We start from the raw sequence: 13,931 nt of genomic DNA on the forward strand, positions 1-13,931 counted from the left end.
ACGGACACAAATAAAAAAAGAACACGCTCCTTAACGCACTATGTTTACAAGTTATCTTTGTAGGAGTAGTGTCAATTTCCATAATTTTTTTCAATAATGTGGTGAAGTTCTGAAAGTGGATTAAACTGTATTTTTAAAAGAGTCTGAACAATATATATTAAAAGGATTTCAAACAATTTTGCATCTATTCACAATATCAAAAGTATCATTTTTTCTCTCTCACACTACAATATTATTCTTACTATATTCCAAGCGACGTAATGTTATTGCCATATTTTATATTTCATATATTTTTAGAGAAAGATTGAAATATTGTTTATATTCAAAGGATTTTCATTTCATGCAATGCATTACTATTTAATGAAATGCCACGTGTATACAGAACTACCATAATATTCGTGCAATTAAAGGTACATATGAACTAAAGAATAATACATTTCATTCCTTAACCCTACGCATTTGGCTGAGACATGAATTTGTCATTTGACACATTGCAGATAAATAAAAACAAAGGTCCATGCACAAAGTGTTTGTCATATCTAAGTATGTATACTTCTTCATTAACGTCTAGATACCAAATACTGAAAGTTCTAAATTTTTCTGAGATCTGTTTTTTGTACCTATTAAGTAAACTTGATGGGTCGTCCAGAATTATAGGCTGAAAATGTTGATTGCCACGAGAAAATTGAGTACCCGGATGGTTGTCGCCATTTTGTCACGAGAAAGGGCACTTTCAGACCCTTGGCCAGACTCGTGTTCTTGCAAGGGAATTCTTCCTATGCGAATCTTTGTATTTATCGTCACCTTTGTGAACACCGCGAACTTTCCAAAACAAAAGACCGTGCGTTTCAAGAGAGGCGAAAGATACCAAAGGGATAAGCAAATTCGTTAATCGAAAACTTATTTACAGTCCCATGGCAAAAACCTACGTGTCATACAAAGAGAAAAGTAGCTGTTAAGATCTATATGAGAAAAGTCTGATAAATTCCTTCAAAAATGAAGATAAAATTGTCAAAAAAAACCAATCAGTTTGTTTTCGATACAACTGACATATCTATCTTTATAAATGAATAGTGGAAAACTGGTATCAAGTATTAGATTTTCCCAGTTGGCATTCTATACTATCTTGATATGGATGATAGCCTGGAAAAAAAGTCATACCAATATTTTGCTTCATGCTGTGTTGATAGTTTATTTTTATAACTATAGAACTGAGAATGAAATAGATAAATTCTGGTTTTTATGTTGTATAACAAATTTCATTAGATAAACCAGATTTATTGATTTCAATGAACCCACTTTGTCACAATTTTCTTAAGTTGTTCATCTATTTGTTACCATATATTAAGTTGCACTTTTTTTATTTTATCAAAATTATATGTACAAAATTGTCATTTGATAATCATATTGTACTTCTTCTAATTATTTCATAACCATAACAATAGTGTATAAATGTACAAAATATATAACGTCTTAGATTCATAGGATTGCACTGTCTTCCAGTCAGAAATGTTTTGATATTATACAGGTATAACACTACTCAATACAAATAATGAAGCAGGCTCCTTCATTGTTCTCAAAAGATATCAATAAAGGAGTAGGTCCAACTTTACTCAAATTTGTTTCAAAAAAGGGGTCAAGTTCTGGAAAAAAACGTTTCGTTCCTTTTGATCATATAGCTCTTCAACTTTGAGTGTTCAAGGTGAAGGTCATTTCAGAAAAGCGCTTCGAACGCTTGAAATCTCTAACGTTGTGTATTCATATTTCTAACAGCACGGGGTCAACCCCTCCGCTATACATAGTGAACTATCAGTCCCCAAGGGTATCATCGGCTCAGTTTTCAGTACTTTGGGAATGACATGATTTATAACAAACCAATCATAAATTTGTCCGTTTATGAATTTAGAAATTATAAAGAAACTTATTTACTAAGGGTAAAACTCCCTCATGCAAAGTTTACTTTAGAAAGATTTGGCTAGGTCTTTTTGGTCAAACTTATATAGCTCTGAAACTGTTTCGCTTCTTATGTCCTTAGCTTTTAAATTAGGCTTTGAGCGTTACTGATGAAAGTAAATACAGAATAGCACTTAGAACGCACGTGATTTTTAACGTGTTGTTTCTTACTTTTTTTTTAACTTACGGAGCGATATTAAAAAATATCGAAAAAGATTGAACAATATATTACAAAGATTTACAGCAATTTTCCATCCATTCACAAAATCAAAATAATTATTTGCGTTCTCCTTTTATCTCTAAGAAAGAGCAAATAAGTAGAAGATTTTTAGTGCTGAATGACAATTTTGCTGAGATATATAGAAAATTTCACGTTTTTTTATCAAAATTTTGATAACAGGACATTCTTACCATACGATTGTGCCTTATTTTGCATCTTTTTAACAATACATAAAATTACTACTATATTGTAATAAATGGAACATAGAAGTAAACACTGAGAAGACAAAAGTTGTTGTTTTCCGAAATGGATGGAGGCCTGTGGTAAACCGTTTTTATTACAACGACAGAGAATTAGAAATTGTGAACTCCTATGTATACCTCGGTGTATTGCTCCACTATAATGGAAAATGTTTACAAACTCAAAAGCGTTTATCTCAACAAGGATCAAGAGCTTTATCTTCACTAATAAATTCATTGAAACAAATATGTGACTACTGAACAACAAATTTTCCTATTCGATAGTATGGTTGGATCCGTTTTAAGTTATGGGTCTGAAATATGGGGTTTTCATCGTGCTGGTGATATAGAGCTTATATATATAATAGATTTTGTAGATTTATTTTGAAACTTGGTAAAAAAGTCCCTACAAATTTTTTATATGGTGAACTTGGGCACCTGCCATTGCATATTTTGAGAAAATATAAAATCCTGAAATATTGGATTCATATTGTAACTAATAAACCTCATATTGTATATGAAGTTTATAAACTTTTGTACAAAGATGCAAATAATGGTAAAATTAATTGGGCGTCTAACGTAAAAAAATTGTTATGTAACCTTGGATTTCATGATGTATGGATTTCACAAGATACTAGTAAATTATCATTTGATTGTATAAAAACACGTATTAAAGATCAATTTTTACAAAGCTGGAATACAGCTTTAGAAGAATGTAATAAACTTTGTATTTATAAACGATATAAACTAGAATTTGGTTTTGAAAAATACTTAGATTTTCATTGTAATGTATCTATATTAACAAAACTACGTAGCGGCACACTTAAATTAAATGTTGAAGTTGGTCGTTATCTAAATACTCAAAGAGAAAACAGAATTTGTATGTGTTGTAATATGAATGTTTTAGAGGACGAGTATCATTTTGTTTTATCATGTCCAGCGTATAGATCTGTGCGTATAGAATTTTTACCTTTATTCTACTGTTCTTGGCCAAATCGGCACAAGTTAGATAATTTATTACAAGCTCATTCTAAATCTCTGACAGTAAAACTATTTAAATGCAGCTTGGAAAATTAGATCGCATATATTGTCATAATATTATTGTATACTCTGTAACTACTGTTCTCTGCTGTCTTTTGTTTGTCATATATTGTATATATTTTCGTTTGCCATAGCATGTATATGCTTCTTGCAAATAAAGTATTCATTCATTCATTCATTCATTCTAATATAATTTTATTGGTTTTAGGGAAGAATGTTATTTTTGATAAATAATCATAATAATCATAGGGTTTGGGCCAAATTAACCCTAAAATCAAATATATTTCCATCCATCTCGGATTTTCAAAGTTAAGAGTTGAATGTAAAAAAACTATGCTCTTTAATCACAAAAATTAAAATCCTTTTTTTTTGAAAATTTTCTTTTAAAAAAATTGTGTTTATTTGATTAATACAGCATTTATTATGATTTTGATAAGCAGTTGTTCCCTTTATGTTGAATTGAGACTAGAACATACACCTAATCTTTTCATGCCTTAAAATATTAATCAATTGTTTAATATTGGCCATTTGCTTAAAATGAATATACACGTACATATCTAATTCCATAGACAAAATAGTATCTACGTAACGTTTTCTTTTACATCATGCATTGAATACTATCTTGATATGAACGATAGTGTCTTTCTATGAAGTGACAGAAACATTATACATACAGTGCACAAAAATTAGTATTTACAATATATATATACATTTATATCAGACTAAAAGAAACCAATAAATTAAATAAATTTCCTCTGCAGTTCACAGACAATCAACTCATAGTAACTCAAGAACACAAGTGCCTATAGTATCCTACTGCCCTATAGATAAAGATCTACCAAATTCCTTCATTTCTATTGTACATGGAATCTATAATATGACGAGCTTAGTATAATAAGCAACTAATGTGGATTGATATTCCAATTTCCTAATACCTAGTTTGTAACAATAATGTATATGCGACGTCTTACAAACTCGTTTTTACTAGTAATTACTACTCCAATAACTAAGTTGTTTTACGTGCCCGCATGGCCATGAGCAAATGTCGGATAAGGCAACATATAAGGCGGTAGTGTCAACTGAACTTGGTTTGAAGGAGGTTGTAAAAGTTTCATTATATTACATGCTGCCATACTCTCTGACCGCGCATCTTTAACTTCCGCTTCACGGGACACATCCCGTTTATATTTCGTTCGTCTGTTTTGGAACCATACTTTTACCTGAAATGTATTAAACAAAAAATTTAAAAACAGTTTTATTGATAACCTTCATATCTCCTATTTTTTTGTTCTGAATTTTATTTATTTTCATAATTTTATGTTTTAACACAAAAATTATTTAAATATTTAATCTTTTTTTATAAATATTATTTGTTGACAATTTCAAATGGTATTCATTTTACAAAAAAAAAACCAACATTTGCCAACCTTGAGCTAAATAACAAAGTACAAAAACAAGATAACCAACAAATAAATGATTACCCGAACAAATACTGCAATGTTACATTTATACATAAGTGACAAGAAGATAACTTGTTGGCAAAGTATTTATGACAAATAACATTACAACACATAACTTTATTGCCTGAATGCTGCGATATGTAGTGACTAATAGAATTACGATCAGATATCCCGAGCATTTGTATCTATAATTTTTGGTTGATATGTCATACATGTATGTATGCACATGTATCTTAAAATTGAGCCTTGTTTATGAGGTATTCGAAATCACAAAGCCGAGAAAATATTGATACAACTACGTAATAAAACTACCTTCGCGTATAAAAAGTACTAGTAAAACTCATATTAAAAAATTAAGCAAGAATATGTATTCATAGAACACCATTAAAAGATATTATAATCTCTATGGAATACCCGATGATATCCCACTCGCACTATCCCATTGCTGTATTCAGTGAACACTAAACATTTGGCCAAATCCAATGCAAAAATAATAAAACGTTCAAATCATAGTGAAGATTTGTACAGTTTCAAATTGGCGTGGCCACAACTGCATAATAAACTACCCTAAACAAAAACGTCAACTTTATAAGTAACAGATGAACGGAAGGGCATATAAAACGGAAATAACGAAATCTCTTCTATTGAAAGTGGTTCCATTCAGAAGAGTAAATATTCAATTTCCGAAAAACTGATTGAAAACCCTAAATACAATTACCATTAAAAGAAAAGGCTAAATGAAAATATATATTCCGTATACCTGTGTTTCTGAAAGTCCAAGTTCTCTTGCTAGTTGACTTCGTTCTTTACCAACCATATATTGATTTCGCTGGAACTCTCTTTCAAGATGATACAGTTGTTCGGGGGAAAATGTTGTTCTAGCTCTCTTTGGGCGGTCCAAGTCTAAAGCCTTCGGGAATACTAATTCTTTTATAGAACCATTGGAATCTACAATGAAACATTTAAATCAAATGAGTATTCAGCTTTGTTTCAAATGAAAAGGGAACATTAAAAAGTGGTTTTAAATGTATTCCAAAAGGGTTTTTGAAATATAGTCTTCCTTTTCTCTAGTTGCTCCTTGCAACCTCCACACCCTCCCCAAAACCCCCATCCCCATGATTTTTCGCAGCTAGATTGGTATTGTAGACTACTTTTCCGATATTTAAAAGGAATGTAATTTTATGTAGTTTATCTATAGTAAAGGATACAAAACGTGTAACTTTTAAAATTGTTAATTTATTTACACTGATGTAAACAACGTAAATCCACAAATTTAATGTGTACCCAAAGTTTACGAGTACCCAAAGTTCGTTTTTAAACATTTCAATTTTGTTAAAGCGAACTTTTTTTGTCTTCACAAAACTTCAATTAAAAAAAATCAAAAACCAACTGTGTCACGAATAGTGACTAATCAAATTCAGAACCCCTACTTTTATTAAGTGTTTTATTTCCTTAATTAGGAAGATTTCTGTCTCTACTATGAACTACTGATATGATATATGAATAGGAAACAGTAGAAAAAGACATCCGAACCCCTCATTATAGAATATCAGATTGCCATATTGATAACATTCATATTCCCAACAATATCATTTTATAACTATTCAATTAACTACTGTGTGGTAAATTAATTTAATTTCAATAAATCGAATTGAAGTGCGACAGGTACGCCACGGCATAGTTCTGTTAACAATGAGATTAAAATTGGATCGGGAAAGTGATAATTTTACTAATACACCCGAATAAAAAATAAACAAATCTTTATTAAAGTGGAAAAATTGTATGCAATTGTCTATAAATGATTTTAAATTTCGGAGGTTTATTTTTGGATAATTGATTTGTAGAGGTTAAAAAAATAATAATATTAAAATTTAAACCTTTTCAATTCACCAATGTGGGTGTCAATTCATGATAGTTCCATTATTTGTGTATGTAATTAAGTAAGTATTTTTTAGTAATTTTGAATTTTTCTCCTTTTAATTTCAGTTTTGGTCAGAGTTTTGGTGGTATACTTTGGGTATGCAAAATACATCATATTCAAATTTCAACCATTATAGGGAACCCTGTGTACAGATATATCGTCATATTGCAAGGCAAACTTCGGTCTCTATCAAACATGCTATCACTTTCCTGTTTCAATCCATGTTTCCTGACAATCATCGTGGTGGACTTTCCAGGGAAAACCTACTTATTGTAGAAATTGTAAACTTGTCTTCATTCTGAATATGCAAGAAATATTTACCGCTGGACATTGATCATAATGTGATTTCCAATAGTATATGCTATACGGAAAGTGCTAGGGAAAATTTTCCCTGGATATGATTTTCTTTCACTCATACTTTAAGAATTAAAAAAATGTCCCTTATTTTTAACAATTTTATATTACTTTCTAGTTTCATAAAATTAAGCAAAGTATTGCAGATTCTTACAAAGACAATACACATTTTTTTACTAATCTTTGTGGTTCTTAAAAAAGAATCAAATCGTTTAAATTTTTTACAACAAAACTCTTAAAGAAAATAATACCCATTCCTCAAAGCATTGAAATAAATTGCTCATAAATTAATAAACTACCCATTTAAGTGACTATTAGTTTGCACATTTCAACTAATGATTAAGAGAAACTGCCCAAAACTGCGGTTAGCCTTGGATTATTGGGTACAAAGCACTTGATACGGACACAAGTATCCAATTCAATTTACCACATAATAGAGCGAGACCTAGTTGAGAAACACTTGTCAAATTTTAAATGTTTATTTGAAGATTGCGTTGAGTTTACAGATGAAATTTGACCAAATGTTTATTTTGTATGCGAGAAAATAGATTTCTGTACAAAAATGTATTTTTTGTAAATATTTGGTCAGAGAGCAAATTAAATAAATACAAATGTTTAACAGCCGGTAGAAATTTTGTTACCTTTTGAACTTCGACTGAACATTGTGCCGAATGTTAAAATCTAAATTATAAGATTTATTATTATTTTGTGCTGAAATTGTATAAATAAAACATAATTTGACAATGCAAAATTAAGAAAGACATTTGTTAAATCCTCCTAAAGAATTTTTATTAAGAAAAAGGTCTTTGATCTGTTTGTGCCTATGTCCCTACTGCAGTAACATACCTTCTTTAAAATAATGATATTTCAAACCGGTGAATTTGATTTTGTTGATATTCTGTAAACTCTTTCTTCGAATACCACGTCCATGTGGGGAGAATTTTTAAACGTTACCGATAGCAACCCAACAACCGGCAAAATATTAACATATACACATAACTTTTTCTAAGACTTCAGAATATAAAAGCTATTTTTCAGATGAGCAATTGAAAATGAATTAGTATGAATATAACATTTAAAACGGATATAAAAAAAAAAGCATATGATTTTTTTTTTTTTTTTTTTTATCAAATTAAAGAAATGGATTTGATAATTTATTAGGAGATTGTTTTCTTTTGAAAAATCAGTTACACAAACTATTGTTCATTTGGCGTGAACATTTTTTAAACAAATTTTAAAGTTCAAATTAAATTTTAAAATAATTTTGACCCAAGGTAGATCATCGGTATATGTTTCCCCGAGACAAAATTTTCTTATACTTTGTCCTCTTTTCAAAAATATAATAAAAAGGATGGGTCACTGTGCTATTTTTCAAGCTATGAGTCGTTGAAAATTGCCAAAATTTGCTTAGAATGAGCATAAAAAGAAATCTATGACATAGAATTTTGAAATAAATTGTAAGAAGATATTTTTATAATATGTTTTAAGAAAATAAAAATAAAAATGGTATCACCGTACTTGTTTTCTTGCTACAAGTACAAATAAAAAAATCAGTCCAGTATATATTTTTTTTACTAAAAGAGTGATCTCCCCTTAAATGTCTTCGTTGGACAAATAGATTCTAAAACACAAATGTTTGGTATTTGTTGAAATATTTTGGATATAAACAGTCTAACAAATAAAATTGCACATCGTTTATGGATAGGCATGTTCAATTCCCATTTGCTTTTCCTTTAAGAACTAATAATGCTCGAGGTTCGGATGATATCTGCAGGAAATATATCCAATATGGCTTTACCCAAAAAACATATCTGTAAAATCCACTTGAACGGTACGCATTATTTCAAACCGCCCTCAGTGTTCCCCTTTCAAAAGTTTTTCCTTAATATGTATTTGATATTTGTAACTTAACTTTTAATGACAACAAAAGAGCAGGCTAATGCCGCTACAAGGCAGCACTCGCACCCGCAAAGTGGAAAGGGATTAATATAAGTTGCAAAACTATAAATAAATGTTTAAAACTAAACAAAATAACTATGTATATAAGGTAACTATTTAATTGCATGAAACTTAGCTTTAAATATAGCTAATTAAAGATTATATAGAATACCATTACGTACCTCTAATTGTGATAGTTCTACAGTAATCTGGATAGCTTTTCATATTTCTGTTTCCAAGCGGATCACCATGGAAATAATGGTCCTCTTCATTCATTGCCAAAGTTCGTTTTGAAAAAAAATGTGTATTCAACATATACGCACTTAAATGTACATATTTACACACAAGTTTATTTTCATTATGAATAAAACCAATTGACAAAACTTAAAAATGTTGAAAAATATAAAACTGATGACTTGAAATTGTATGACAAGTAGTGCAGGATATAATTTGTGACGGAGTGATCTGATACCTAATTAAACATTTTATACGACACTAACAATTTCAATTTCCCTTTTCGGATAAATCTAAGGACTTTACAGAAAATCAATTGGATAATAAAGATTTACAATTTTCTCTACAATTAATTGACAATTAAGATTAGAATCAGTTCGACAAGGTTGGTAGGAGGTCTTTATAGTTATGTTAAATGTGCCAATCCTCTAATCCCACCCATTCGAACTAGATACTTTCAATTTCCTTCCTCGCGTAATGAGTGAAAACGCCCACTGTTTGCCATGGTATTAACATATATGTTTATTCTTAGTTGTAAAATAATGTTTTCACGAAACTCGACGCATATAAATTCTACTAAAAGTCAAATTTATCCGAAAATACACACATACATTCAAAAAGCCCTAAAAGCTAATTCCGGCATTACCACTTTATAATTGTGATCAAATGCAAGCGCCTTCCTATGTATATATGTGTGTGTATGGTGACCTGAAATTTGTTTCGTAATAAAAAAAAAAACCACATCTGTATGTAATTTTACCCGTATGATTGGTACTTTATGGATAATGTCTGCCAAAGTTGGTACTTAAAGAGTGTATTGCTTTTCCTAGTCTGCCAATCAGTAAGGCGTCAACGAGGAAATATAGAAGTTTACCTTGAAGCCAATTGGAATTGTATGCAGAACAAACCTCTTGCGAACCGCTTCACTCAAATCTGACCGAACAAAACCGAGTACTATTCTCATGTTGGAGCCGACCAGATAGTTATAATTTGACTGTAATATAAAAAGAACTTGCGTTATAAATTGGAACGTATGGTTAATATAGAAAAAATCATGAGAACTGGTAATAACAAAGGTGATTTCAGAAATAATAGGAAGTCTGACTTGTTAGTTACTTCATTTTGATACTTGTAGTGTTGTGTGTTGTATCAATGTCTGTGGCTTGTATCGGTAACTGTATTTTCTCATTTCCTGAAACTGTTTTTGGTTTTTTTTAATAATAGAATTAAGATGTAACGAATATGCTCATAGAAATGCCATGTGTAAGGGTTAGACACGATACACTTTTGTTCGACACTTTTTTTATTGGATATGTTTTATCAGCTGATTTTACTACGAGTAAGATGATAGGTGTTATTTGGGGTACAGTAAATTCTTGACTTCATGTGCACCTAACATGTAATTCAATCAGTTTTTTGTGTGGTTCGTTTTGTTTTGATATTAATTTTCTGCTTAGTGTCTTTTCTTTTTGTACGTTTTTAATCATTTGGTGATGATATTTTTTCTTGGACTAGTTGTTTGTGATATACCCTTGTCGTCTTCTCTTAATTTCATTTATGTAAACTGCAGGCTATAGGCTTTATTTGCCTTGTTTGGCATGGTGAATCTTACTTGGGGAAAAAATAACAAATAATCGTGAAGACAAGCAAAGGAAATAAATACATCATACCTGCATTCGAGCCATACATAAATATCAAGCTAAAAGATGTTTGGAACATGTATTGCTCACATGACAATGTTTCTTAGAGTCACGAATGCCAATGAAAGAAACTCACCAAATTTAAATTATCTATCTGCTTAAAATAAACGTGTACCTTGTTTTGTGATTGTTATTAGTCACTACTACCATAATTATGTTTTGTTTATTGTTGTAACCAGAACCCTTGCAAAAATCAGGTCTCCCCCTTTTCTGTCAGACAACTGAACACAAGTCTGTGTCAACACTTACAGTAAAATTCAAGTCATTTAGATATTCATGGCATGCGAGACATATAGCCGTATCAGAAGTATATAATTTACATGCTCTCAGTAAAGTGTTGTTTTTTTTATTAATTGTGCGTACATGTTACGTCTGAAGGCAAATATAACGTGGTACCTGTTCATGACAAAAACTATCAAATATATCAACATCAACTAAGATGAATCAAAATAGTTGTATGTATTACATGCAGAAGAACATGTCTGCTAAGCTTTTAAATATCAATTTTATAAAAGGTCTTTTATTTAGAACTAATAAAAAATAAACGAAACAGTGGCTATACGGTATTCATTTATACGCAGCAACGTGTTCATCTAGTCAAAGTGAGGATGTTAAATCCGATGCATAATGTGGAGTGCGTGCTATGTTCTCGTTCAACTTTTGTTGGACAAACGGACGACGGACCGACGACAAGGTGGTTGTCATATAGTCCGACCTATAGAGGATGTTAAATAATCAGTAAACTGGAATTGTTCTCTTCCTGAATATTCAATACAATATTATAAAACAGAAGATGTGATATGATTGCCAATGAGACGACTGTCCACAAGAGACCAAAATGACACAGACATTAACAACTATAGGTCACCGTACGGCCTTCAACAATGAGCAAAGCCCATACCGCATAGTCAGCTATAAAAGGCCCCGATATGACAATGTAAATAATTCAAACGAGAAAACTAACGGCCTTATTTATATAAAAAAAAATGAACGAAAAACAAATATGCAACACATAAACAAACGACAACCACTGAATTACAGGCTCCTGACTTGGGACAGGCACATACATAAATAATGTGGCGGGGTTAAACATGTTAGCGGGATTCCAACCCTCCCCCTAACCTGAGACAGTGGTATAACAGTACACCATAAGAACGAACTATAAAAATCAGTCGAAAAAGGCATAACTCAACAGATTGACAAAAATACAAGTGGACGTGGCCGGGTACTTGTACATCCCGACAACAAAAAGACACAATGAACAGATCTGAGAGTACTCGCAGTTATCTGACAGCTAGTTCAAAGCCACTAACAACTAATAAAAAAATCATGCATCTAAGACTAAACTATCAATCCGTTCACATCCAACATCCAATGGATTTAGTGTAAAGACGTCATAAACAGTCATAGAAAAACATGACCTTGTTAGACCTTTGGCGTTTAACAACACTTTGTCAATCATTACATCAATGTGACACCTATTCAAATAACTTTATTCAGAACGCTTCTGTTGTTCGTATAATGTTATCATATATCTCAGATGATGAGAATAATCCAGGCAGACAAGTATAGTGAACCATCTCACCTTTATTTGTTTCTTTGTACTCTCATCTGCACTACTTGTACTAGTACTTTCACCTATTGTACTATATGTTCTTGTACTTTAACCAAGAACTGTTTGTACTCTGTTTTTAAAATAATTCTATCTTTGTTTCACTACCAATCACATTGTTTTTAGTTTGGTTTGTAGTTTACTAATAAGCAAATGGTTTCATTTTTTTATCCCTCTGGACTCGTGGTATCTGATTAAAGAAACAACGTTATTTCATTGTATCCTCTTCTTTTTATAAGGGGTTGAGACACATGTTTTATATTAATAAACAGTTTTACATTCTGTAGCAAATGTTGTTATCATTAAAAGTGTCCAAGAAGGATAACATGTATAACTCCGAACTGTTATCTTGTGAATTTGCATATTGAAAATCTGGCTAAGCGTTTCGGTCTAGTACATAGTGATTTTATTTTCATAATACCTGTTTTCGTTCTGAAAATTTGAAATACTCGCAGCTTGACGTTTACACACCATTCCATCGCATTTTGGTTTTGTTCTTTAAAACTTCAAAAGTCATTGTATTGTAATGGCAATCAAAAGAGTCGACAAAAATGTGCTTAAATAATAACAAAACCAATTGTTTAATGTTATCGAGAATTGTAAATTAAAAGCATGGGAGTATAAACGCATATTTTGATACTTTTTTTAAAGGAACAAACTACAGGGACAGAGGGAGAAAAGTACAAAAAAAAATTGTAAATATATTCATGAGTTTAAGGCTGCAGTGGTCCCTTTCGTATAAAAGTGAAGAAATGGGGTATAATTGTCACATTTTAACAAACTATTAATGGTTGACGAATTTCATTACGGTAGATTAACGTTTGGGTGTAAGAGGGCGGAGCTGTTAAGATCTGTTAAGATACAAATTTAACTGAATAACCATGCTAATCAGAAAAAGGTGAAAGTTGAGAAGGAATAAACGACACGTCTTCTCAAATAGAAGAAATGTGTTAAATGAAGGTGTTAAAATTTGAATATTTGTTTGAAAAAAAATTTACTGAGTCGCATTTGAATAGAGTTCCCAATTTGATTCAATGTTGCAATTCTCATTCAAATCTCATACTTAGTATATCATCACCATTTTGGAATGTGGCAATAAAAAGGATTTGTTTGAATTGAGTCAGATGATTTTTTTAAAAAGATTCATGCATTCTGCATGCTATTAGCAAGAAAGTCATACTCTATTTTATGTACTTTAGAAATTGTTTGAATTGTAAAGTTTTTTCTCCTTTCATTAAATGTAACTCATTTACTCAACG

General features: G+C 30.9%; 1 protein-coding gene across 1 annotated transcript; it reads right to left on the reverse strand.

Moving 5' to 3' along the window:
- Positions 1 to 1,344: 1,344 nt before the first annotated feature.
- LOC139520778 (ventral anterior homeobox 2-like) lies at positions 1,345 to 9,676 on the reverse strand. Its single transcript, XM_071313712.1, has 3 exons — positions 9,309 to 9,676; positions 5,674 to 5,861; positions 1,345 to 4,673 (listed from the first exon to the last, which is right to left on the reverse strand). Exons 1-3 carry the CDS (start codon positions 9,439 to 9,441, stop codon positions 4,470 to 4,472), a joined length of 525 nt encoding a protein of 174 aa, XP_071169813.1. The 5' UTR covers positions 9,442 to 9,676; the 3' UTR covers positions 1,345 to 4,469.
- Positions 9,677 to 13,931: the final 4,255 nt, after the last annotated feature.

Source organism: Mytilus edulis, chromosome 4, assembly GCF_963676685.1.
Source record: "Mytilus edulis chromosome 4, xbMytEdul2.2, whole genome shotgun sequence".
NCBI classification, from domain to species: Eukaryota; Metazoa; Mollusca; class Bivalvia; order Mytilida; family Mytilidae; genus Mytilus; species Mytilus edulis.

Excerpts from the sequence above, each read along its gene's own strand:
- LOC139520778 (XM_071313712.1), bottom strand. The coding sequence starts at position 9,441 with ATGTTGAATACACATTTTTTTTCAAAACGAACTTTGGCAATGAATGAA. Across the intron at positions 5,862-9,308 it reads TAGAACTATCACAATTAGAG|ATTCCAATGGTTCTATAAAA; the intron begins GTACGTAATGGT and ends GTTTCATTGTAG. Across the intron at positions 4,674-5,673 it reads TTGGACTTTCAGAAACACAG|GTAAAAGTATGGTTCCAAAA; the intron begins GTATACGGAATA and ends AATACATTTCAG.